The following is a 23,326-nucleotide window of genomic DNA, read 5'->3' as shown; positions in this document are numbered from 1 at the left end:
TCACAGACAATCAAAGTCAGAGAGGATTAACATTTATTAACATCATTACACACTAATATGGATGATAACATGTTAAAAAACAGCATACTTTAATGGTTTCTTCATTCTCTTACATTTAATACATTATATCATTTTGTATGCAGGTTTGTTAACATGCATTTGAAGTGCATGCACATATCCGTGCTGACTCTTTCTGTGGCGTAAAAGGTTTGTGAAAATCGATTATTTAAAGAAAATAAAGAGTAATATTTTTGGATGAAAAAGTAACTCATTGTATTTTCTTTGAAGCTACTTTAAACAGGGGATGTTCCAATTAGATGCAGTTTCCAAATCATATCACTATCCAGACTCTGTAGAAAAGACCACAAAAAAAGGCAGATAAGCTTCAAACAAAAAGTTGTTTGATCATCAAAACCCCCTATCTCCAACTTCTGAAACTTTGTGCATGTATCTGTTATATTTTTACCTTAACTAAACAATTAAATCAACAAGCTGCTCTGCGATTTTGTGACCCATCTTTACAGCAGCACACAAATAAGAAGAAGGGCAGCAAAACATCACATTGAAAAAGCTGACATCAGTTTTATCTCTGTCCAAAAACACCTGAAAAGATCCATATTATCAAACACTGTACAAGTAAGACTTAGAGAGAAACACTGTGTTTTCTTTATCTCAGTAATTGGTTTTCAACAGGGGTCTTGTTTTCACAGCTGTGATCAATAAGACGCTGTGGCAAACCTCACTGGCGCATTCTTTAAAGAAATATGAAACTTGGTCGTACGCACACAAAAATCCTGAAAACCCCTCATTTTATTCAAAATGTGAAAAAAAAAGCTGAGCTTGTTTGATCTAGGCTCCCTGCAACCATGTGTGGAAACAACATCAGCAATAAGTTTTTTATTAAGATTACCTGTTAATTATAACATGAGGATAAACGTAAATGAGGCTTGTTCAGGATAATAAAACATCTTCCTCATTATAATCTCAGAACATAAATTAAAGTATGTTTCCACTGTAGGCCACATCCCAGAGTTTGGTTAATCATCAATCGTATCATTCTGTTCATGAAGCAACATAAAATGTCAGGGGCCTCTACCTGATGATCTACAAAGTTTGTGTTGGGGGGGGTACATCTGTGATGGTTGAGAAGGATTAGCATCCATGGAGGGAGGTTGTGTTCAGGAGAGCGGCCTCTTGGTTATGTCCTGTTCTGTCAGGTAAGAGTTCAGGTATCCTCCCAGAGCGCCCACAGCCACTGCCGTCATGTGACTGGAGCAGCCATCTGTGAAGTGAGAGGAAAGAGCAGAGCAGAAGTTAAGGGTGTCTTACTCAGGTGCCTGTGAGATGTATGTTTGTATATTAATCAGGTGGCTCCATCACCTGGCAGTATTTTCTCCCTCCTCTTCACTCTCCTGTGAGGCTGCAGCTGTTCCAGCAGCTCGTCTCCGATGATCTGAGAGATGATGCTTTCTGGGATCAGATGCAAAAAAAATACATTTTGAATCCATCTGTACAGAGCCTGTGCTCATTAAATGGATAATGCAAAGAAAGTTAAGATTCAAATTCAGAGGGGCTTGTGTAAAGTGAAGCTCAAGAACTTACTGTCCCTCCCAAAGCAGCCTACTTCCTCATCCTGGAGCCTGAGGATGTGCTGCAGCCAATCAGCTTTGTAGAAGTCTGAGAAACCAGCCAATCCACAAATGAGGACTGTTGATAGAGAGCAGAAGGACTCAGTCAGACAAGTCTTAAAGAATAAATCAACTTTTCTGAGCTGCTTTCCACCCTGCAGAGTCAACTCGGACTAAAAAAAGTTTAAAAAAGAAAAAAAAAAAAGACAAAAGAAAGCTGATGATCCAACGTTACTGGTGTTGATATGAGCAGACACTCACTGTTTTCGATGAAGATATCCACTGTCTGCTCAGTCAGGCCGTCTCTGATGATGTCCTCGTTGGTTTTCATCATGTTGGAGCAGAAGATCCTTTCGTAGCTGCGTTCAGTCATGTTGGCTCGGGATGCTCGAGTGTCGCCTTTCAGCAGGTTGGTGCAGCCTCTCTGAGGGGGAAACAGACAGATAACACTGAGTTATAAAACTGCAATTGTTATATGTTTATTTCTGGTGCATTAAATAAAATGAAACACCTTTCATCCTTCAGGAATTTGACATCCAAAGTTTCTATCTTTAATGAAAGTTTCTATCACTGAAAGGTTTCAGCCTCCATGACTGAAAATAGTTGAATTCCTCTAAAGTTAGAAATGCTTTTCCTCCGCTGATGATGTGCTGACATATCTCACCATTTTCCCAATCATGAAGTAGAGCAGCTGGTGGGACAGAGAGTAATGTGGACAACCAAAGCGAGTCATTGTGTCTCGACAGGGTTTAGTGACGATGCAGGGCGTCCCGTTCATCTTCCTATTTAGACACAAATAAGAAAAGTGAGCACAGTGTCTCAGGTTGTAATCTTTGATTAAAAAATACTAGGGATAGAACAATTATCGCCCGGGCCAATTATCAGGGCCAATATTTGGCATTTTGGGGCACATCTGCCTTTTTTTTAATCCAACAGCCGATAAGAAACTCTTTCAAAACTGTGTTGTTTTGGCTCTGATGCTTTTCTGGACAGAATTTCTCCCCGTCTACACTATGGAAGCCCTAGATGGTCATTTAAAACCAGTCATGTCAAACCAAACAGAAAATTAATTTAACTGCATTACATGCCTGTAAAAGGCAGCACAAACTCAATTCTGTCCAGTTTTATTGCAGTTAGATAGAAATTTTGGAAAACTTTATTTACTGTAGAAAACTTAAGCTATCTTTTTTTTAAGTTTTCATTTAACTTTACAAAACATGCTGCGAAGCGTGGGAGCTGTTTAATAGACATATGCTTGAAGTTTTGGAGTTTGTATAGTTCAAAATTTTTTACGCCAATATTTTAACTTTGACTGCAAATTAATACCGGCTTCAAATATCGGTCTATCTCAAAAAAAATACCACCACATTAATTAAATTCAGTATTTGTTAAGCAGACTATCTTTATATCTTGTTAGTGCCCAAAATTTCAAAGCGTCCTTTAAAATCTTCCTTATCTTTTTACTCTGAAGACTTGGCACACAGTATTTGGTTCAGACAAGCATCTCTGGCTCAAGTCTGGCTGCAGATCACCCCAACAAGCTCCACCAATCAGAGAGGAGATCACCCTGGCAGGCAACTGAGGGCGCAAATGCTGAAGTTTTCTTGGGGCTCCTCTTATCCAGATTTTGGCAGCTGAATTGTAAAAGGACTTAAGTAATTAAATCACAGTTGAAGCTGGGAGACCAAAATAGGTTCAGAAAGTGGATTAATTATTTCACCGTCAGCCTTCTCTTTAGTTCATGTGAGTGTTGGCAGCTGAATTGTTTGCTAAAGGCTTGTGAGGGAGCTTTTTTTAGCAGGTGAGAACCTCAGTCTGGTCTGTGTTATGTTTCCAGTCTGTTCTGTTTCTCTGTAGGTGTGTTTTCGTACCAGGTGCCCAGCAGCAATGTCAGACATTTGTCGCTGAGCTGCTCGTCATAGCACTCTGTCGTCATCGTGGAGGAGTAGACCAGGCTGGGGTCTGTGGAGCTCCACGTCTGAGGAACCAACCAGAAACTCCAAGACAGCAGGGGTTCAAACTCTGCATGGAGAGATATAATTAAACAGTGAAGACATGGCCACCTTTGAAAGAGATATGTAAGCTGTGAAATTTTTATTGTACTTATTTCAGGAATGAAAACTGAAGCTGCATTCACACATGCACAAAACTTCTCCAGGTGGGCTGTATGTGTGAATGGGACAATTCAGATGTACGCCCAGACTTCACCTACACTTTTTTCTACCAGCCTCCATTAAAGCGTAAGCTGTGCAAACCTGGAAGAGTGGCATGGATGAGTAAAAATCATCTGAGGCTAATAGAGAATCAGCTGAGCGGCAGTCGCCACTCTGAGATAAGAGCAGATGTTAAGATGTTAGTGCATCCGTCACAAAAATGCAAATACTGTCTGCAGAGTGAAGATCTGTTGATTCACCCACCACCGCCCTGACTCTTCCAGAGTGCTTTTAATGCCATGCCCTAACACTAAGGACTTACACACACACCCCTGCACGACAAGGAAGACCTCCCACTGTGAAGGACTTGTGTGAATGAGCAGCCCTGCAACAGAGGCAGAGCTCCAGAAATTTCAACTGATGTTCAGGAAACAGCTGAAATGGATATCTTATATTTTCTGCAGACATCTTTTTTAACCACTTTTTATTCATTCATTCCAAACATGCTTATCATTATTTTTATATAGTTCATATAGTTTATATAGTGTGAAACCTAGTTCTGAAAATGCTGCAATAATCCAACTGGCATTAAGTTTAACAATTGCCTTTTTTTTTTTACAACTTAGGGCTCCACACAGAAGCTCAATGTCAGAGGGCACGTTTCAGTATAAGTTTTTTTAAACTTGGAATAAAAATCTAAGCTACTCCGTCCGTGACAAGAAGAAGCTCTGTAAGTGGATCTTCTTTGATCCGGCACATTTCCAAGAAAGATTACTCGCAGGCCTTATGGTCAGCTTCAAAGATGCTGGATGAAGCGATCTACAGGTGGAGTCTTAAATTTTTTACATCCTATAATTGTTAACACTTGATAAAAGTTTAAAAATTGTAAAAATAAAAAAAGGGCCCAGCTTTTCTCTCTGTGTTACCTTTGACTAAAGCTCTGTGGACCTTATTGTGACTCTGTCTCACCTCTGAAGTATTTTGGATCATTCTGCTGCAGGGCAGTGACAGCCTTCTCAAAGCTTTGGTCCAGTCTTTTGACCAGAGCGACAGCTGTGGTTCTCTGAGCCCAGCTGACCGGGTCAGTGTGAGGCCACGTACGGACGGCTTCTTTCAGTTCAGCTGTGAGGAAAACAAGACGCAGAGAGAAATTCAGATCAGTGGATGAAATAAAAATCTAGTCCTAGCACAAAAACTGTAATGTGCAAACATTTAGTGTCCCCTGGGAACAAACCCTTCTGACTTTCTGGCAACACCACGAGGTACGCAAAACAGTCAAGAAAGGGGAAAAAAACTTGTTCAGCCTACTGAAATCGTGATATAGTTGCCCAAGGATTTACATTATCACACAAAGTCATAATAAAGAAATTCAAAATAAAATTTGTGTCAAACTTTTAATTTCCTACTAATTTTTCCATCTTTGGCAGGGTTGTATCATTTGTCAACATCATGTATGGTTTGAGTAAATACTTTATCATCATTAGGAGTTCAAGAGCCACTCTAGCTGCACCAAACCGTGGTGGATATTTTTAGTTTCAGATGTTTCCTTCAGCTGGAAGGTCATGTTTTGTCCTCCCTGCAGCCTGTTTGCAGCCGCACTAGCCGTGAGTACGTACCCTGCAGCATGAGGAACCCCACCACCCCGTCCAGGTTGATGTGCTCGTGCTGTTGCTCCAGGAAGGATGCTCCCCTGTTCAGGCTGCTCAGGATGTCATCGATCACCTCCGCACGCGACCCGGACACTGCGGCAAACAGAGCCAGGACTGCGGCCAGCGTGTGCGCCGCTGCCCGCATCGTCTCACACGGATAATCCCAGCCTGGAGGCTCCGGGACGGTTTACCCCGACCAGAAGGAGACCGAGAGAGGGGCAGGGAAGACGGACTGTTTCTGCTCCAAAACAAGGGGGAGTGAAAGTGAAGAGGCTGAGGGAGGAAACAGACATGACGTCAGAGAGGCTCCTATTACGAAAACAGAAATTAAAACGTTTAAAATGCTTACTTTTTAATTATTTCAGGGTCAGGTGTAATTTCACAGTTGTGTGTGTATTAAAGGAGGGATTTAGTGCAACCCTTTGCAACGCTTTACCGACAACATTATTTGTATGAAATAGAGGAAAAAATGTTGAAAAGTTTTGGTGTCGCGACCAAAACTGCGCGCTAAAGTCAAAATACTTAGTCACACCAGATGCATTATAAAAAACATCTACGATCTTTTATTACAGGTTGAACTTTATTTGATTTTATTGTTGTTTTTGTTTGTTTCATGTTTTGTGGAACCATCCAGTTTAATATCAAAAGTAGTTGTAATACTAAAATCATTATTATTATTATTATTACTATTATTATTATCATAATTATTATTAGTAGTAGTATTATTAGTATTATTATTATACATTTTTGAAAATATCTCTAAATAATAAAATTAAGAAAATGTATTTAAGAAAAACGTTTTTATGAGTATGTGCAGGAGAATTTTATGGTATCATAGATATCGCCAATCTTGTCATGAGTTTTTTTTTATATTTATTAAATGGCCGATTTTATGACATAGTTTTATGATCTGGACCAATAAGCTTGAGCACATCTCATATCCCTTTAATACTTATCTCCTGTGACATTTTGAGCAAGCTGCTGAGAACAGCCTGCAGTCTTATCCCCTGGATTAATCCAACACAGATTGCCTGATTACAATCTCACACTCATTTTATGGGTAATATTTATATTTATATTCAATCTGTTTGTGAAAGAAAGAAAGAAATAAATAAATAAAGAAAGAAAGAAAGAAAGAAAGAAAGAAAGAAAGAAAGAAAGAAAGAAAGAAAGAAAGAAAGAAAAGCATGATACGGCCAGTCTAAAAAGTATCACCCATGGTACTTATGTATGAAACATGGTAACCTACTGCTAATGTATTTTTACTCCCTAAAAAAAGACATGAAAGAGTGTCAAACAACTGTCTTTTGTTAAAAATAAATAAATACATTAATTATTAAAATAACAGTAATAATAATAATGGAAAAGAAATATATAAAAAAAATCCTATACTTACATAAAACTACAAACAGGCAAACTAGTTAATTTCCTGCCTCTTAAAAGGCCAAAACGCCAAAACATGAGACTTTATTTCAGTGTAATCTGATTAATTTGGTCGACAGTTTGGACTGTTCTGTCTCTTTAAATCTGAAGCCCCGCCTCCTCAATAATCCACGTCATTATAAACTACAAACAAACATGGCGACGTCCATCGCCTGCACAGCTCTCCTCTCTGCATTAATTCTCTCTTTTGCCCTTTTTCTGACTTTTTCCCCTTCCAGCTCGGGTATAACATGGCCGACTGTGTCCACCACGGTCGTAACCGTCCTCCTGCTGCTCTGGTTGTGGAGCTTACGGCGGCGGGACGCTGGGACCGACCGGCGGGTGTGTGTGCTTGTGCTTGGGGATATTGGTCGCAGCCCACGGATGCAGTATCACGCCTTGTCCCTCAGCAAACATGGATTTAATGTGACTTTTGTCGGATTTTTGGGTAAGAAAGTCACAAAAAGAAGAGAATGAACCCCTAACTCAGCCAACAAGGTTTGGTTGAATTGTAAAGTTGTCTCTTTCTTTATCTTCTAGACTCCAAACCTCATCAAGATGTGTTGAGAGAAGAGAAAATTAGGATCCTCCCGATAGCGGAAGTAAAAGGTGTCCGTGGTAAATGAAAGAGCTCTGTACTGTTACATGTTTTCACTGCTTCAGTTGCTGATGTCAGGGAATGAAGTTTGTGTTGTGTTTCTCTCTCAGTTGGACCAAAACTCCTCACATATGTGACGAAGGTGATCCTTCAGGTTGTGCAGCTTCTGTTTGTGCTGCTGAAGATGGACACACAGTCTCATATTTTAATGCAGGTACTGGATTTAAGATTAAAGGAGGAAATCTTTGGTTGCATAATTAGAATGACTACTGTAAAACCTTCTTTGTTTGAAAAAACCCTTGAAGTCTTACAGCTAATTTGACAGAAATTAATTGTCAGCGGTATATATGCCAGGCCTACATCTGCAGGTGACATCAGCAAACTGAGTTCAAGCTTTATTGTATACTATTTTGTTTTGCAACAATTAATGTCCAAAAGTATTTTCCACAGGTATCAATCAGACTGAAGTGCCACAGTAATTGTGTTCTCTTGTAAAGGGTGAAATTTGTGGTGTTTGTTTGTCCCCTAGAATCCTCCAGGCTTGCCCAGCATTGCTGTAGCGTGGCTCGTCAGCAGCCTGCGTGGGAGTAGATTCATCATTGACTGGCACAACTATGGCTACACCATCATGGCCCTGAGTCACGGACAGAAACACCCACTGGTCAGAGTCGCAAAGTGGTCAGTTAACTTAATGTTTTTAATCTATTAGAGACAGATTTATGACTGCCATATTTTATCCCAAGCCTACTAGATTTTTTAAAACTTTATCCTGTATTAAGTGTATTTAAGTTTCTAATTTGTGGATGTGTCAAAGTCCTCTTTAATTTCTATCAATAATCAAATTTGTATTCAGTGTTTTAATTTTTCTTTCCTCCAGGTATGAACACTTCTTTGGCCCTCTGGCAGATCACAACCTGTGTGTCACCAACGCAATGAAGGATGACTTGCAGAAAAACTGGGGCATCAAGTATGATTCTCTAGTAATAAACTATGTTAACATAAAGTTTATGGGGCATCAAGTTCATCACAGTTACTTCTAGGATTTGTTCCAAGCCTTTTTTCTTTTGGCTTGACGCAAAAGATTACAGCTTCTCTCACCTCTCTGGTTGATATCATGATATAAAGTCAGTGTTAAAGACAGTTTTTTGCCCACTCAGAGCAACGACGCTGTACGACAGACCAGCCTCCATCTTCAGAGAGACTCCACTGAAGCTGCAGCACGAGCTCTTCATGAGACTGGCAGTCACATACCCTCAGTTTCAGGGTAAAAGGTCAGAAATTTAGCTGGATAACACGTAACATGTAATGGTAACGATGTCATTTAGTGTTTCAGATGTTCAACAACAAACATGTAGTCATCTCTAACCATCTGTTGGAAGTAGACATGTTTTCAGTTTTCAGATTAAGCTGTAATCTGACACTGGTTGGACCTGGTGTGTGTTTCAGGTCGGAGGAAGAGGAGGAGGTTCAGGTGGAGAGGACAGTTTTCTCAGTTCATGATCGCACTGACGACTCAGTGACCTTGAGAGCGGAGCGACCAGCACTGCTGCTCAGCAGCACCAGCTGGACAGGTGAGAGGTCAAAACTGCTGATTTTACACTGATCCCAGTCTCAGCTTTAGGATTGAAGCTGATTTGGACTGTTTTTTAATTGATCATTGCTGACCACAGTTAGAAAGCAAATGGGAAAAATAACTGCTCAGTATTTACTGCTGTTTTGTGGCGGTATTGAGACAGACTGTCTCAACTCCACACAGGAACAACACAGGGCATGACATCACTTTGCTGCAGTGACATTATTGATTGAATGCTGTAAAGCAGAGCAGAATATGGAGGGAACTTGGAGCTGGGAGCACAATGTATTAGAGTCAGACTCAGTATCAGCAGATTGAAAATCGAATGCCTTGGACTTAGACTCAGGGGCAAAAAAGAAAAAAAAATTGATTTGGACATCCCGGGTCGCAGTGAGGCTGTTTCTCAAGGATCCTAAAATCAGACACTTTTAAATTCATGCTTGTTCCTTTTCTCCACAGAGGATGAAGATTTCTCCATCCTACTGAAAGCTCTTGAAGGTAAATCTCTTCTGTTTACCTCAGATGATGTTAAATATGTAGATGTCTTCACCTCTCACCTGTTTGTCCTCAACAGAATATGAAGGTTTGATCAAAGGAGGAGCTTCTCTACCTTCTTTAGTGTGTGTGATCACAGGTATACACCTGCTGTCTCTCTCTTTTTATGAATTTGAACTGGTTACATGTTTAATTTTTGTAAGGGTTTGTGTTCTGTGTGTGCGTGCAGGTAAAGGTCCTCAGAAGGAACACTACATGAAGGTGATTGAGTCTCTGAGTTTGGATCATGTCAAGATCTGCACTCCCTGGCTGGAGGCTGAAGACTATCCAGTTTTATTAGGTCAGACAGCAGAGACTAAAGGAACACAACCATTTCTTCTATTATATCAACTCAAAGCATCTTTTTAAGTTATGACTACTGAGTGTGCATGTGTGTGTGTTCAGGTTCAGCAGACCTTGGTGTGTGTCTCCACATGTCATCCAGCGGTTTGGATCTGCCCATGAAAGTGGTTGACATGTTTGGCTGCTGTCTGCCCGTCTGTGCCATTGACTTCAACTGGTGAGTACTGAGCAGGAAGTGTGACTCTGATTTAAATTTAGACTCAACATGTGCAAATATTTTTTTCCTTCTTTCTGCTTCTTTTTGGTTCTTTTTCAAAGTGATGAATACAAGTTCAAGTTTCAAGGCGTTAAATTCACATCATTTGTCGTTAACATTTATTTCCAAGTAGATTTTAAGTTAGTTTTGTCACAACAACTGGAAACGAAGAGGATTCTCTGTTATTCCTCAGTTTACATGAGCTGGTGAAGCACGAGGAGAACGGGCTGATCTTCAGAGACTCTCAGGAGCTCGCAGAGCAGCTCAGGGTGAGAGAGACACCTGAACATGAAAACACAGACACATGAAGGAGTGTGATCATGAGATAGATCAGTAGGATGTGATATTCAACTTTCTTCTTCTTAACTAATCCCTTGTAAAATGTTTCTGTGTTTCAGTCTCTTCTGTCAGACTTCCCCAGCTCAGACGGCAGACTGGCTGCATTTAGGAGGAACCTCCGCACCAGCAGAGGGCAGCGCTGGGATGATAACTGGGACCAGAATGTCTTGCCTTTGCTTACTGCTCCGTGATGATCAGCAGAAACACCAGTGAGAGTCTTCACAGACAATTTGATTTTCTTCAGATCAAAACAGTGAAGACTTGTTTTCTTAGCACTGTGCTGCATGGATGACTTTTATTCAAGACCAACCTGCAGGAACTCAAGTCTGAAACAGGAGATACAGAATGAGAAGTACAGAGAGAATATGTAGAGCCACAGATATTGGGGACATTTGTTTTACTGAAAGCATGAAAGCAGTATCTCTTATGAGTTTAGAAAGGAGCATGATCATTAAGGTTTGCAGATTTTCCAGAATGATAAAAATTTTGCTTGAAGAGCATGCAGTATCAAAAAACACTGCAACTGAAATGCGGCAAACTAAAGGGATGATGCTCTGCCTTTTCATTCCTACTTCAAAGCACTTGAATGTAAAAAAATGACTTTTTTAAGATGTACATTTGTAAATAAAACCTCCCCCTTGGTTATAGTTGTGTCACGTGTACAGTTGGATTAGTTCTATGTCAGAGTCTCTGTTGTAAGGAAACACGTGGCTGATGGGTTCTGTGATCACTCGATGCCTGATTCCTGACGTTTCTGTCAAAACAAAACAAACATGTCAGATTTTACCAGCATCAAAAAAGAAGCATGGCAGATTTAAAGTGTCTTGATGCGATCAGACTCTGATATCTGTACATCTAACCTCGTCTCTTACCGAGCTGCTGCTTGAAGCCGCTGTATGTGGTCTGGTTTCTGATGGTGGAGCAGATGAGGACCTCAGGAAGGACTGTATGAGATGAACACTTCAGGATCTTTGACAGCAGCTCCACCAGAGTCTCAACAACGTCAGGGTCGTACACAACATCTAAACCATAGGAGAGAGACCGGCTGTGTCACAAGCAATACTCCTTTATAAACATCTTGTAGGATGATGCACAGGATAAATCTGACCTGCAGCGATGACCACATCAGCACCAATCTGTTCAATCTTCTCCTGTGTCACTGCCCTCCAGTCCAGCTCCTCCACACTGACCTCAGGAGTCTCCCTCTTGGTTAGACTGTTCAGCTCCACGTTGTTTTGGAGTTTCTGCAGCACACTGGGGTGACAGTCACTAAAGACAAATCTGTTTGGGCTGCAGGAGCGACAGATGGTGATACCGGTCAAACCCACACCACTGCCCAGCTCCAGAATTGTCCTGGAAGCCCAAGGAGAAGCAGAGCTGAAACATGTGGTCCCACAAAATCCCTCTTTGAGAGCACCTGTTGGCTTGATGGGTCAGGTACCTGCCAGTAAAGGTTTGCTGGTGATCCAGAGCCCACTCTGCCAGGTAGAGAGCAGCCTCCCAGGTCACCAGGCCGGTCGTCCCCTCTGAGATCAGAGCTATGTTTTCCAATAGACTGACAGCGTCACCACTGGGCTGCAGGAGCCAAAAACAACACTGAAATGATGACGTCAGGGGAGATTTAACTTTGATGTTCAACTTTTATCCTGCATCATTGACACACAGATCCATATTATGTCCCATCACCACAGCTTTATACCAGTAAGTAGCTCTTGTAGCACTCCGACTTCTCCTCAGCTCCTACAACCACAGCCAGAGCATCATACAGCTCGTCCAGAGGATCACAGCCTGCAGCCTCCTGCTGCAGAGAGAAAGGAGGGGATTAACCCTGAGGAGGGTTTAGCTCCCAGACTTTTCCATTGGTAAAACTTTCCCTTTATTTAGAATTAACCACCAACCTGTTTGATGAGCTCAGAGAGAAATAATCTTCTGAATCTGACTGAAGGAGGAAACTTCTGACACAAGGGGTGAAGACACGTCTGTAAAAAATATAACAATAATTCAATAAAATAAGATAAAATAAAAACAGGGAAGATGCATCAATATTGTTAATTTCATAAAAACTCAACTGTTGAACAAGTAACAGACAATAAAATGTCTGTGCAGGCCGCCGTACCTGTTTCAGGATATCAAAAATCAAGTCTGAGGATTTGTTTCTTTCAAGGTCTTTCTCTAGAAACTGAAGAAAAGAGTTATTAGCAATCATGTACTAGATTGTTATAACTTTAACATTAATACTAAGAACATCTGCTGAATTATTTATAAGCCGATTTATATAGAAAAGTCCAAAGATTAGTGAAATAATACAAATCAGTGATTATTACTTATATGAAATGGAGTTTGGCGTGATGTTGCTGCTACATGATTTATAGAAATAACTCAAATAAACCTCAGTCACACTTACTGTCCAGGGAAAAGACACCAGGCGACACATAGCGAAAAATGAGACCTGAAATTTTTGCAAAATACCCGGATAATCATTTACTTCTCTGTCTAAAGTTCGGTTCTGCTCTGAATGCGCCATCTCCAACGTGCTAGTGTTTACTGTACTACTACCCACAATGCATTGCGATCATCTCACTAGACCTACCGGGGATTGTAGTTTTTCTTTGAACTAAAAAATTAATAGCGCTACAAATGTAATTTTTAATAAGAAATGAACAATGAATATTTTTTATATGTATATAAAAATTGAGAAAATTTGACAATTAAGTAGCAGAATGTTGGGGGGGGGGGGGGGGGGTGTTCATATTTATAGATTAATTGTAAAGTGAAGTTAAATATTTCTCAATAAGTTTAATTTATTTCGCTTTACTTTTACAATCAGGCCAATTATATTTACAAGGAAGGAGAATCAATAAGTTAAGTTTATTGTGTTTTCATTTAATCCAGGGAGAAAAACAGCCTCCTTATCATTATAATGGAGGACATTAATGTATTCCTGGCTCGCAAAATTGAATGCAAACTCCAGATAAACTAACATTTTATATTTATTTTGTTATCTGAAGATTTTCACGGGGCTTTCTTCCCGCCTTTTGTTGCCGTGTCACTGCTGGGCGAGATAAATATCGGGACAGTTGGGCCAACTCCTCATTAACAACTCTGACAGAAAAGTCACACACACTGTGCAATACATGGTAAGTTAAATGATTTATTATTTTTATTATTATAATTCGTGGTAGTAGTAGTAGTAGTAGCAGTAGTAGTAGTAGGGATATAAGTTATGTTTTATGTTAATAAAATATAACCTACTGCAGTAATTCCCCATTTACACTGAAGAATGTTTCCCATACTTTGTCTCTTTTGCTGTTTACTTATGTCTAGATTGGGTTTATATTTTACAAGGAATTCTTATGAAGACATTTCAAACCCTGAAGTTAGTCTACCATGATGATTCCATGTATTTAATACATTCATTCAAAGATTTATCTTCAGGTCTTGTTTTATCCTTGACTGATTCCAGTGATCAGTGTGCTGCCCTCCATGGCCACATTATGGCACTGCGACAACTTTTGTAATGCATAACTAAAATTGCCCAAACTTGTTTTTTAAATACAAAATTACACCAAATTCAATGACAAGTCAATGATTACAACTAATAGTAAAAGACGTCACGAACCTTTAGATAATGTTATGACAGAGTCAAGACGAACAGGATCAATTCAATTTAAGATGAACGTTAGCTTGGGCTATCAAAGCACTTTAGTGGATCTACAAATAAATTGATCAAAAGTAAATACACTCTACAAATAATAGTTCATATATTTAATCTCTACCTTAATTGAATTTCTTTCATTAATAAATAGGTGAACGGGAGAAACATGAACGGAACTTATTTCAGCCTGTGTTTCTATCCGGGCAGTTATTTCAAGGACTGTAAACAATAAGTATGGCGCCGCTCGTCACTTAGCTAAACTTGCCTCGATGAAATAAATGGAAAGAATCGGCTTCTTTGGTGTCTCCTTTTGAGGTAATATGGTTTATATTCTTCACATATATCTTGTATCAATCTTAGGTCGTCATGGTCTTAAATTTTCGCCGAATTAATTCATTTCGTTGTTAGTAATTGGGTTTGATTTGAGCGTTTTTAGGTTAAGTTCACTTTTGTGGATTTGCAATAGGTATGTGTCACCTTATACAAAGAGTAAAACGTTTTTTAATCTGTTTAATTTAGTGAAATGCTTGTTTAATTCCTATATTTGTCACTTTCCTTTGGATTTTCGCGTGCTAACACCACAGCTAACCTACTTTTATGTGCGCTCACTCACATCAATGACATCCAGCCTCGGGCTTTGTGTGTTGCCACAACAACGAGCTGCTAACTCAATATATGAAGGACATAAAGGAGGTCAGCCGTCTCGGCTTTATTCGTCCACTTTATAAAATCCCTTTAAATATGAATGGATATTGTTCTAACATTTATGTGAATAGGTAACAGAATGCCTAGTTTTAATTAATACGATTTTTAATCATATTAAAAGAAGGGTCCCCTTTGAAATCCTTTTAAAATAACAATCCCCCGTTTTGATTCTACTTACATCAGGTAAAGTATATTCTACTTTGAGCTATCATTTGTGGTTGTAATGTTTGTAAAAAGCTAGACGCTTTTTTCTCTTTCCTGTTCAAACGCTGAGTTTATTCCACTTTTGCAACGAATGTAAGACCAGTTTTGACCTGGGAATTTCTATTTTATGTCTGAAAGACAGAAAAATTGGCATTAAAATGCATAATTTAATGGTCACTCCTGTTTTCTTAAAGGGTCAGTTTTTCATCTGTTTATATTGTTACTGCACCCCTAAACTTAAATTAAAGTAAGTTTTTACATCACAGTTATTTAAAGGTGTCTTGCTGACATTTGACTTTTGGCAAACTTATAATGTGCATTTAGATTTTATGATTAAAAAAAACCTGCAGGACATAGGCAGCATTGCGGAGTAAAATACACTCATGAACCTTTATAAAGTATAGCTTTGAATAAAAATTATGTTCTGTTTGATGAAGATTTATGTCTTTAGGGGTAACTATTTGGGTTAATAGCTCAGAGCCAAAGATTCAGTCAGCAGTGAGACATAAGCCAACAAGTTTTTGTTTTATTTTGGACAAATGTTAATTGTCATTAGCTTTGTCTTTCTGTTCAGTCCACCAAATGTGAAAATCAACAAACTTGTTTGTTTTTTTGTCTCTATTTTTAGATCATCAGAGCACTGGAAGGCTAAACGCTGAGCTTCAGTGAAGCCATGGTGCTAAAGATCTTCTTCCCACAGTGCTGTAACCGGGCAGACAGCGGGCTTCTAGTCGGCCGCTGGATCTCTGGTCATGAATCCGCTGTGGTGTTGGCTGTAATCCACTACCCATTCATCCCTGGGCAAGTCAAACAGTACATACAACAGGTGGGTCCAGCATGGAACACACAGAACAAACCTCTTTGACCTGTTTTTGTAGTTGTGTCTTTTATTTAACCCAAACAAAGATAACAGCCAAAAGTGACAGTTTTACTAGATATAGTCAACATATTTTGTTGTCAGGGAATAAAAACTCTTTCCTTCATGTTTTCTTCCCAGATGCAGGCTCAGAGTGGAGTGGAGCTTTCAGTGCTGGGTTCATGGAGTTTACCTAAAGAGGGTCAAGAAGGGATGGAGAGCTTCCTCAGGGACCTCAGCACCATCTTCCCTCAGGAACGCTGGCTCCAGATCAAGCGGACGATGGGCAAGACAGGCTTCACCTGCCAGATCCTCAACAGGGACCAGAGTAGGTCCCTCAGACTTTTGTTTGTGTTTGATTTCTAAACACAGCTCACAAGGAATTTCTATTCACAGATTTTGACAAATAATAACTAATATGTTAAAAATATGTTTGTTATGACCAGATGGAAAGATAGTTCAACAGGAAATTACAAAGAAAAAGAAGAAAGTAAAAGAGGAGATTGAAGATGAAGACCACTGCGATGGAGGTGATAACAAAGAACAGAATCAGGAAGAAGAGGAGGAGGAGGGGGAGAAGGTGATCTTTGTTCACTATGAGCAGAGGAAGGTGATGCTGTCGCAGCTTCACCCCATTGAGAATGGAGTCCCAGACACCAAAACTGAGCCACCATCTGAGCTGAGACAGGTACGAGGCAGAGACATGGAGAAAAACTGCTCATTCTCAGTTCAGTTCATGCTAACTGATTTTATAATGAAAGTTAACTCATAAAAAACTGCAGACTTGGGCTTGTTAGGTAATGATTGCTGTGGGAATGAAAAAAATCCTATTTTCTTTTAAATGCTATAATGTTTTGTTGTGTTGTTTGAAGTAAGAGATCAACCTATAGACCATATAGAGGAGACTACATGTGTTAAAGCAGCACAGGTTTCAGGCTGACCTGCTCTTCTGTGTTCCAGGTGTTTCAGACAGTGGCCAGCAACCAGCCCCTGTTCTTCCTGGACAGATACGATGACGGGCCTCTGAAGTCAACACACTGGCAGTCTGAGGGTCGAGAGGCCAGCATCATCGTGGAGCTGCTTAAACAGGCTTCTGTCCCTCTCTGTTTCTTCATCAGCTGGCTGCTCTCCATCTGGACCTGGGTCTGTAACATGCGGTGAGAAGAGGGAACTTCAAGCAAAAGGCAAAATAAACACTCATCATTATCTCAAAACATTTTTTGAAATATCAACCATATTTTGTCACCAGGGTCTTCAGTCTTTACCCACTTAAGTTCCTGTCCAGTAAACTGTCCACCTGCATCCAGCTCAGCTACAGGACAGAGCACATGAGGACTATCAGCTCATCAACAGCAGCAAAAGGACACACAGAGTTCATGAGGTGATTGTTTGAAGAAGCAGTTGAGAAACTTCTAGAAGATCTGAACTTTTGAACTTGCATGTGTATGCTCTGTTTGGGTTCTTTATATGTGTGTGTGTATGTGTATTTGTGTGTGTGTGTTTGCAGGAAAGCAAACGTCTTGGTGTCCTTCCTGGTCGATGTGGCTCTCGGGTTGTTGCTCATCTCATGGCTCTACAGAGACAACCACATCAGCACGTTAGCCAACACACTGGTGCCTGCGGCCGATGTGAGTGTGTTTGTCTGTGTGTGTGTGTTTTATAAGTTACTTTTAATGGAAATAGTTCTCTCTTTCAAAATGTTACCATCCTCTTCTCCTTAGCATGTGGCGAAGGAGCTGGAGGAGCTGCTGCAGTGGCTGATGGGAGCTCCTGCAGGGCTGAAGATGAACCGGGCTCTGGACCAAGTTCTGGGTCGTTTCTTTCTCTACCACATCCACCTCTGGATTAGTGAGTCCCACTCAGAGCTTTATGTTACACTCAAATCCTCTTAAAACTCTATTTGGACATTTTATACCAAAATAAAACAGTAAACATCACATTGGTCAGACGTCAACGCTGAGGCATCTCTTTTCATTCAGGCTACATCCATCTGATGTCTCCTTTCATCGAGGGGATCCTGTGGTACGGTGGCCTCTCAGCCTGCCTGGGCCTGACCTTTGCCCTCTCGCTACTCTCTGACATGGTTGCCCTGCTCACCTTCCACATCTACTGCTTCTATGTCTATGGTGCCAGGTCAGATATTACACACTTATTATTATTTTTATTATTGTTATTATTATTATTGTTGTTGTTGTTGTTTTTATTATTATTTTTTTACTTCCAGATCCTTGTTACTCTAGTGTTAAAAAATTAGCAAATCAGCAAAAACAAGACTCAGTGTCTGCAGCAGCCACCTTTTTCACTGAATGACATGAAGCTTGCATCTAAAGTAGCTTTGAGTTCCTTTGGGTGAAATCTATTGTTGTTATCATTTGATTACATCTAAGTGACAAAATATAAATCATCTGAACCTGACTTTCACAACAGGAAGTTTTCTCTCACTTAGCTGTTACATAACACAGTCAGAAGGTCGTAAAACATGATTGAGTGCTTCACACCGTTTCCTTCAGCCTGCGTCACTTTAAACACCCTCTGCCCCAAGTTACTGTGTGAACGTTTAGGCGATATATTGACGACAGAATCTGATTATCTTGTGCTCATAGAAACTAAATCCTGTCTCTCAGGTTTATTCTCAGGCCCACACACCTCCTTGTTGTCTCTGTTGAAGGCTGAACACTGTGATAACAGTCTTGAACATTGCAGGAGGAGGATTGACTAAATTATGCATTTGCTCTAAAGATAGCTCGGCTCGCTCGCCTGTGGTGTATAATGAAATATTACCCACTTTCCTGGTTACATATTCATGCTTCAACAGCTTTTGGGAACGAGTCAAATGCACATCAAAGTCAGACTGAGGACCTTCGTCAGGGCTGGGCAATAAATCTGTATTATGTGGCCTAAATATAACTCCTGAAGAAAAGCAGGAGGGGACGGTGTAGGAGATGATCTGGCTGTTTCTCTGTAGGCGGGATTATGACGAAACGATTCAAGCCCAGAGTGTTTTAAGACACAGAAAGAGTGAAACTTGAAAGGATTGAGACTTAATCAAGATCTAGACCCAGACAAAGTGAGAAGATATCTGTGTACTTGTTTAGAATCAGTTTCTTGGATAAATTTTTGAAACACAAAGTTAAAATCTTAAATTCTGTTCTCTAACAGTGTTTGACCCACTTCTGTCTCCTTTCTTCCCTCGGTCAGGCTGTACTGTCTGAAGATCTACGGCCTCTCGTCTCTCTGGAGGCTCTTCAGAGGGAAGAAGTGGAACGTCCTGCGCCAGAGGGTGGACTCCTGCTCCTATGACCTGGACCAGGTAACACACACACACACACACACACACACACACTCACACACATCATTGACATAATCCCAGAGATGCAGATGCTAACTCTGAATGTTTGTGATGCACCAGCTCTTTATTGGGACCCTGCTCTTCACTGTCCTTCTGTTTCTTCTGCCCACCACGGCGCTCTACTACCTGGTCTTCACTCTGGTAAGGAAAAAACACATTTTTTATGAATGTGTAAAAGCTTGATTTAATGTGTGTTTGTTTTCAACATCTGCCCATCCCTGTATTTTTGCAGCTGCGTCTGGTGGTAGTGCTGTTCCAGGGCGTCCTCCACCTCAGCGTAGACTTTATTAACTCCTTCCCTCTGTTCGCCATGGGCCTCCGCATCTGTCGCTCCTACAGACTGGCAGGTATGTGTCCTTTAACCATTTCCCAACCTGCCTCTTGGATATTTCTGGATGTTTGATGAATGAGCTGGTTTCCTGCCTTGCTTGTTGTGTTTGTTTTATGTTGCTTTAAGTTGCACAGAGCTGGACGTTGGAAAACAAGAAAAGAAAAGTTTGAAAATGCCTCTTATGAGCATTTGTTCTAACTATAATTTTGCTTGTACAAAGATCAAATTGTGCTTTGGATAGTAGGGGAATAAAAGTTGTAGCTCCACAGCTGGATGAATGGATGGATGTCTTTATTGAATATCCTCTTGGTGGTGGGTTTGTCACGTGTGTTTCAGAGGGAGTAAAGTTCAGGGTGCTCTGTGAGGAGCCAGGGACAGCACTTCACCTGCTGATGGAGGTAAGAGGCCATGTTTGGTTTTCTTTGGGATCTTTGGCTACGGTCAAAAAGTCTGTCCTATCGTCTTTTCCCAACCACTTTTCCTTGACCTCGATGTGAAACGTCAAGGAAAGATGTGTAAGAGAATTCAGAAGGACTCAGGAATAGACAACCGTGGAGTTAAGAGAATCCAACTGCACTTACATGAGGCTATGTAATCATGCGACAGCAGATGTCAGTGAGGTCAGTTGGTCCTGGAACTACAATGTCCCGAAGATGGACTACAAAAAGCGCATCTCAGATACTCTATCCCTATTGTGTCATGCAAGCTATGTAAACATGGCCACCACAGTGAGAATATGACTTCATTACAAAGGTCGGAATTGAATTTTAAAAGGAAACGTAGGTTACTAGTCACAGTAGTTAAACACTGAAAATAGTTTGTTCATGCTCACCCTCCTGAAGGCCAATTGTATGAAAATAAATGTCAAAATGTAGCTTAAATTTACTTAATTTGCCATCACTATTTATCCTATTAACGTTTTGCCCCATAAATACAGGATACTTACTCCCAGCCTGACTTGGCCGCATTCCTCCTCCCACTGAAAAGATGCTCCAGTCGGACACGTGCCTTTATTAAGGCGAGCTTGTCAGCGTCTGTGACTTCAGTCAAATTAATTATTATTATTAATTATGATGTTGCTTAAGGGCCGCCAATAAATCAATGCTCAAATGACAACATGACTAATGCACACTTTATCTATCTTACACTAAAACATTAACTTGAATTTCATAATGTTACAACAGTAGGGCGACGTTCATAGTTTGTGTAAAGTATTAAACATACTGTAGAGAGTTCAAAACATTTAACGGTACGCATATTGGGAAGTTATAGCAAGAGATTGACAATGCTTTAAAATCAACAGTAACTTACATGGTGATCTCCGTCCTTTTTTGGTCATGTTTTCCTCTAGGTACCTTCTTCTTCGGGTTTATTCGTTTGTGTTCGTAAAGGGTTGGTCGCTTTAAATATTGTTGCCACAAGGAATTGTGAGACGACATTGTCTCCTTTCCTTTCGGAAAGGATGGTCAGGTGTACTCTACGCTAAAGGAGATTCGAAAGGAAGCATTGAATCTCCTTTCCTTTGCGTCAAGAGAATTCGAATAGCTTTTATCATGGCTGCCACTTGAATACTTCTGGGTCATTTCACTCCGTTAGGAACCTTCCTAAGCAAAAATGACTATTCGACCGCAGCCTTTGATGTTGTGGTTTTGTGAGGTTTGGCAGGCTGGGATAAACTTCCTCTCACTTGCTAATTGTAATCAAGACAACAGTTATGAAACAATCAAACAGAGGCTCTATTTTACAGTGGCATTTACAGCAAATGAAAACAATGATTTGATTTATCCAGGGGAATCATTTCTGGTGAATTGAAACCCTTCCTATTTATCAAATGTCACTTTACTGTGTAATACTTTAGAGCAACTTTGCCGCTTGAAGTCTGCACAGTCTGTTTTTCTTTAAAAGAAAGGAAAGTTTTTCTGAGGTTAAACGAGTATAACACCTGTAGGATTTAAGACGTCAGAGCCAGTTTGGATCATCATGAAGTATTCAGCTTGCGCTCACAGTGTGACATGGAAACCTGAAGTTTTCAGGCTGAGAACATTAAAAAATGGCTCAGCATTGAAGAAAAGATGGCTCGCTCTGTTAATGTATAAGTATTTTGTTTGATCATGTGCTAAGGGCTGTCTGTTTTCTTCCTCAGATTAACCCTCTAAAGTGCAGTACTGTGATCCAGACATACCGCACCCCAACATACAGCTGCTACCCCAAAGACTCCTGGGCAGCTCTGATCAAGAAACTCTTTGTCGGGGAGCTGATTTACCCCTGGAGACACAAAACCACCAAGACCGACTGAAATACATCAGATAGAAAGGTGTGTCAGAGAGGGAGAAAGGAGAGATGAGGGAACAGAGGAAAAGGAAGTGACTGAATAAATGATGAGGTGTAGACAGATGGAGGGAAAGATGGAAGCAAAGGTGAGTTCAGTAGCAAAAGCTGAAGGGTAACAGTGCTTTCATGTTTGACAAATAACAGAAAGAATAAGCTTCTGAGTCATCTCACTCTCTACATAATCTGTTTTCTGATCAGAGTGCACAAGAGAAACAAAATGAGTCAGAGTATTAGAGCTCAACGAACACGGCAGCGTCATCCATGGACCTAAAAACCAGCAAGCTGTCACGTCTCGCTGTTACAAGTTTTCTCACAGGAGCTTTAAAATGAAATTGGATTCCATCATCACATGACCGTAAATTACCTTTGGTATCTGTGACGTGATGAAAGTACTGTTCATCTTAAGAAAACCACTTTGAGTCCACTCCATGTTTGTATTAACTGCACTGACCAAGTAAAGAGATGTAACTTTCAGACTTAGATCATTAATATTACTCTCTACTTGAAGTGATGCTGACTGGACTTATACATTTGTCTTCATTTGTTATGTTTTTTTCTCAATCTTTAGTCTGATTCAAATGTTTATTGTATTAACTTGTGATCATTTGTTGCCATATTTCCTGCAAACACTGGAGCTGCTTGCCTCTGACAGACTGTTACAGAGAGAAATCAGCAGTCTTGCAGTTCTGTTGATTGTGTTAGTCTTTTTACGATATATTGTGCCTCCTTATGTCTACTTTAATCAGAGTGTTCTTTAATTCTTCATTAAGGATCTTCATTTCGCCTGATTCAAACCTTTTTACCAAGTCTTAAGCACACCCAGACCAATCTCTGTACTTGAAAAACAAAGAAAAAAACTGTGATTAACATTTTTATTTTACTCCAGCATAAGCAGAAAGCTTCATTGATTCCCACAATGTCAGAGTGCTTCTTTAATGTGAATTATTGCTGTTTGATTTGACCTAAATCCTCACAATGTACCTTGTAGCATCCTTCGATTAGATCTTAATTTCTAGACCTGATGATTCATGATTTATTTTGTAAACCTTTAATTTATCATGTAGCTTTACTAAATGTTAAGATGCCATTTAATTAAATTTAAATGTATTTTAACTGCTTGTGTCTTTTTTTTTTTTTTCAAAACAATCTTATCCTGTGTTTTTATTCAACCAAAACATCATATCAGACAAATCATCTAAGTCTTTCAGGATTTTATGTCAAAACAAGACAAGAAACAAACCTTTGAGCTGCACCATTATGGATATCTGTGTGGGAAGTATTTTACACCCACTAAAATAAACACAAAGAATGAAAGCGACAGACTTCAGAATGCATGTAGTTGCAGCAGGAGTAATACTGTTATCAGTTTTACACAATTTATAAATCCAAACTGATTCCTGATCAGTCAAATGGGACTGTAGAGGAAATGCCTGTAAATTG

General features: G+C 40.0%; 4 protein-coding genes across 5 annotated transcripts; 2 read left to right on the top strand and 2 right to left on the bottom strand.

Moving 5' to 3' along the window:
- Positions 1-16: 16 nt before the first annotated feature.
- cunh16orf89 (chromosome unknown C16orf89 homolog) lies at positions 17-5,710 on the bottom strand. The gene is made up of 8 exons (XM_074696733.1): positions 5,398-5,710; positions 4,751-4,903; positions 3,500-3,650; positions 2,293-2,410; positions 1,890-2,052; positions 1,603-1,707; positions 1,381-1,470; positions 17-1,282 (listed from the first exon to the last, which is right to left on the bottom strand). The coding sequence occupies exons 1-8, from the start codon at positions 5,573-5,575 to the stop codon at positions 1,179-1,181; spliced, it is 1,062 nt and encodes a 353-aa protein (XP_074552834.1). The 5' UTR covers positions 5,576-5,710; the 3' UTR covers positions 17-1,178.
- A 463-nt stretch (positions 5,711-6,173) lies between these two features.
- On the top strand, positions 6,174-10,742 carry alg1 (ALG1 chitobiosyldiphosphodolichol beta-mannosyltransferase). Its single transcript, XM_074696045.1, has 13 exons — positions 6,174-7,300; positions 7,393-7,470; positions 7,561-7,664; positions 7,980-8,128; positions 8,328-8,417; positions 8,608-8,721; positions 8,897-9,021; positions 9,483-9,521; positions 9,598-9,657; positions 9,748-9,858; positions 9,963-10,077; positions 10,310-10,385; positions 10,515-10,742. The coding sequence occupies exons 1-13, from the start codon at positions 7,009-7,011 to the stop codon at positions 10,644-10,646; spliced, it is 1,485 nt and encodes a 494-aa protein (XP_074552146.1). The 5' UTR covers positions 6,174-7,008; the 3' UTR covers positions 10,647-10,742.
- A 329-nt stretch (positions 10,743-11,071) lies between these two features.
- On the bottom strand, positions 11,072-13,014 carry eef2kmt (eukaryotic elongation factor 2 lysine methyltransferase). 2 transcript variants are annotated; one of them, XM_074696046.1, is made up of 8 exons: positions 12,860-13,014; positions 12,572-12,634; positions 12,354-12,434; positions 12,155-12,256; positions 11,897-12,030; positions 11,564-11,808; positions 11,328-11,477; positions 11,072-11,209 (listed from the first exon to the last, which is right to left on the bottom strand). In XM_074696046.1, exons 1-8 carry the CDS (start codon positions 12,977-12,979, stop codon positions 11,109-11,111), a joined length of 996 nt encoding a protein of 331 aa, XP_074552147.1. In that variant the 5' UTR covers positions 12,980-13,014; the 3' UTR covers positions 11,072-11,108. The 2 variants fall into 2 exon arrangements, with proteins under 2 accessions (XP_074552147.1, XP_074552148.1); XM_074696047.1 differs by having other exon boundaries at positions 12,155-12,253.
- Positions 13,015-14,315: 1,301 nt separating this feature from the next.
- Positions 14,316-22,966, top strand: pigq (phosphatidylinositol glycan anchor biosynthesis, class Q). Its single transcript, XM_074695739.1, has 14 exons — positions 14,316-14,425; positions 15,648-15,845; positions 16,017-16,203; positions 16,322-16,563; positions 16,836-17,032; positions 17,125-17,256; positions 17,383-17,503; positions 17,597-17,723; positions 17,855-18,008; positions 19,074-19,185; positions 19,285-19,365; positions 19,457-19,571; positions 19,892-19,953; positions 21,699-22,966. The coding sequence occupies exons 2-14, from the start codon at positions 15,693-15,695 to the stop codon at positions 21,849-21,851; spliced, it is 1,836 nt and encodes a 611-aa protein (XP_074551840.1). The 5' UTR covers positions 14,316-14,425; positions 15,648-15,692; the 3' UTR covers positions 21,852-22,966.
- The last annotated feature ends 360 nt before the right edge of the window (positions 22,967-23,326 follow it).

The sequence above is a fragment of the Halichoeres trimaculatus genome, unplaced genomic scaffold (assembly GCF_033239565.1).
Source record: "Halichoeres trimaculatus isolate MK-OKI-2021-1 unplaced genomic scaffold, fHalTri1.1 fHalTri1_scaffold_20, whole genome shotgun sequence".
Lineage (NCBI taxonomy): Eukaryota > Metazoa > Chordata > Actinopteri > Labriformes > Labridae > Halichoeres > Halichoeres trimaculatus.
This window is presented reverse-complemented; position numbering and strand designations above follow the sequence as displayed.

Excerpts from the sequence above, each read along its gene's own strand:
- cunh16orf89 (XM_074696733.1), bottom strand. The coding sequence starts at position 5,575 with ATGCGGGCAGCGGCGCACACGCTGGCCGCAGTCCTGGCTCTGTTTGCC. Across the intron at positions 2,053-2,292 it reads ACTTCATGATTGGGAAAATG|AGAGGCTGCACCAACCTGCT; the intron begins GTGAGATATGTC and ends TTTCCCCCTCAG. Across the intron at positions 1,471-1,602 it reads AGGCTGCTTTGGGAGGGACA|AAAGCATCATCTCTCAGATC; the intron begins GTAAGTTCTTGA and ends ATCTGATCCCAG.
- pigq (XM_074695739.1), top strand. The coding sequence starts at position 15,693 with ATGGTGCTAAAGATCTTCTTCCCACAGTGCTGTAACCGGGCAGACAGC. Across the intron at positions 15,846-16,016 it reads TCAAACAGTACATACAACAG|ATGCAGGCTCAGAGTGGAGT; the intron begins GTGGGTCCAGCA and ends TTTTCTTCCCAG. Across the intron at positions 17,033-17,124 it reads ACCTGGGTCTGTAACATGCG|GGTCTTCAGTCTTTACCCAC; the intron begins GTGAGAAGAGGG and ends TTTTGTCACCAG.
- alg1 (XM_074696045.1), top strand. The coding sequence starts at position 7,009 with ATGGCGACGTCCATCGCCTGCACAGCTCTCCTCTCTGCATTAATTCTC. Across the intron at positions 9,022-9,482 it reads CAGCAGCACCAGCTGGACAG|AGGATGAAGATTTCTCCATC; the intron begins GTGAGAGGTCAA and ends TTTTCTCCACAG. Across the intron at positions 9,658-9,747 it reads TTTAGTGTGTGTGATCACAG|GTAAAGGTCCTCAGAAGGAA; the intron begins GTATACACCTGC and ends GTGTGCGTGCAG.
- eef2kmt (XM_074696046.1), bottom strand. The coding sequence starts at position 12,979 with ATGGCGCATTCAGAGCAGAACCGAACTTTAGACAGAGAAGTAAATGAT. Across the intron at positions 12,435-12,571 it reads TTTTTGATATCCTGAAACAG|ACGTGTCTTCACCCCTTGTG; the intron begins GTACGGCGGCCT and ends TATTTTTTACAG. Across the intron at positions 12,257-12,353 it reads TCTCTGAGCTCATCAAACAG|CAGGAGGCTGCAGGCTGTGA; the intron begins GTTGGTGGTTAA and ends TTCTCTCTGCAG.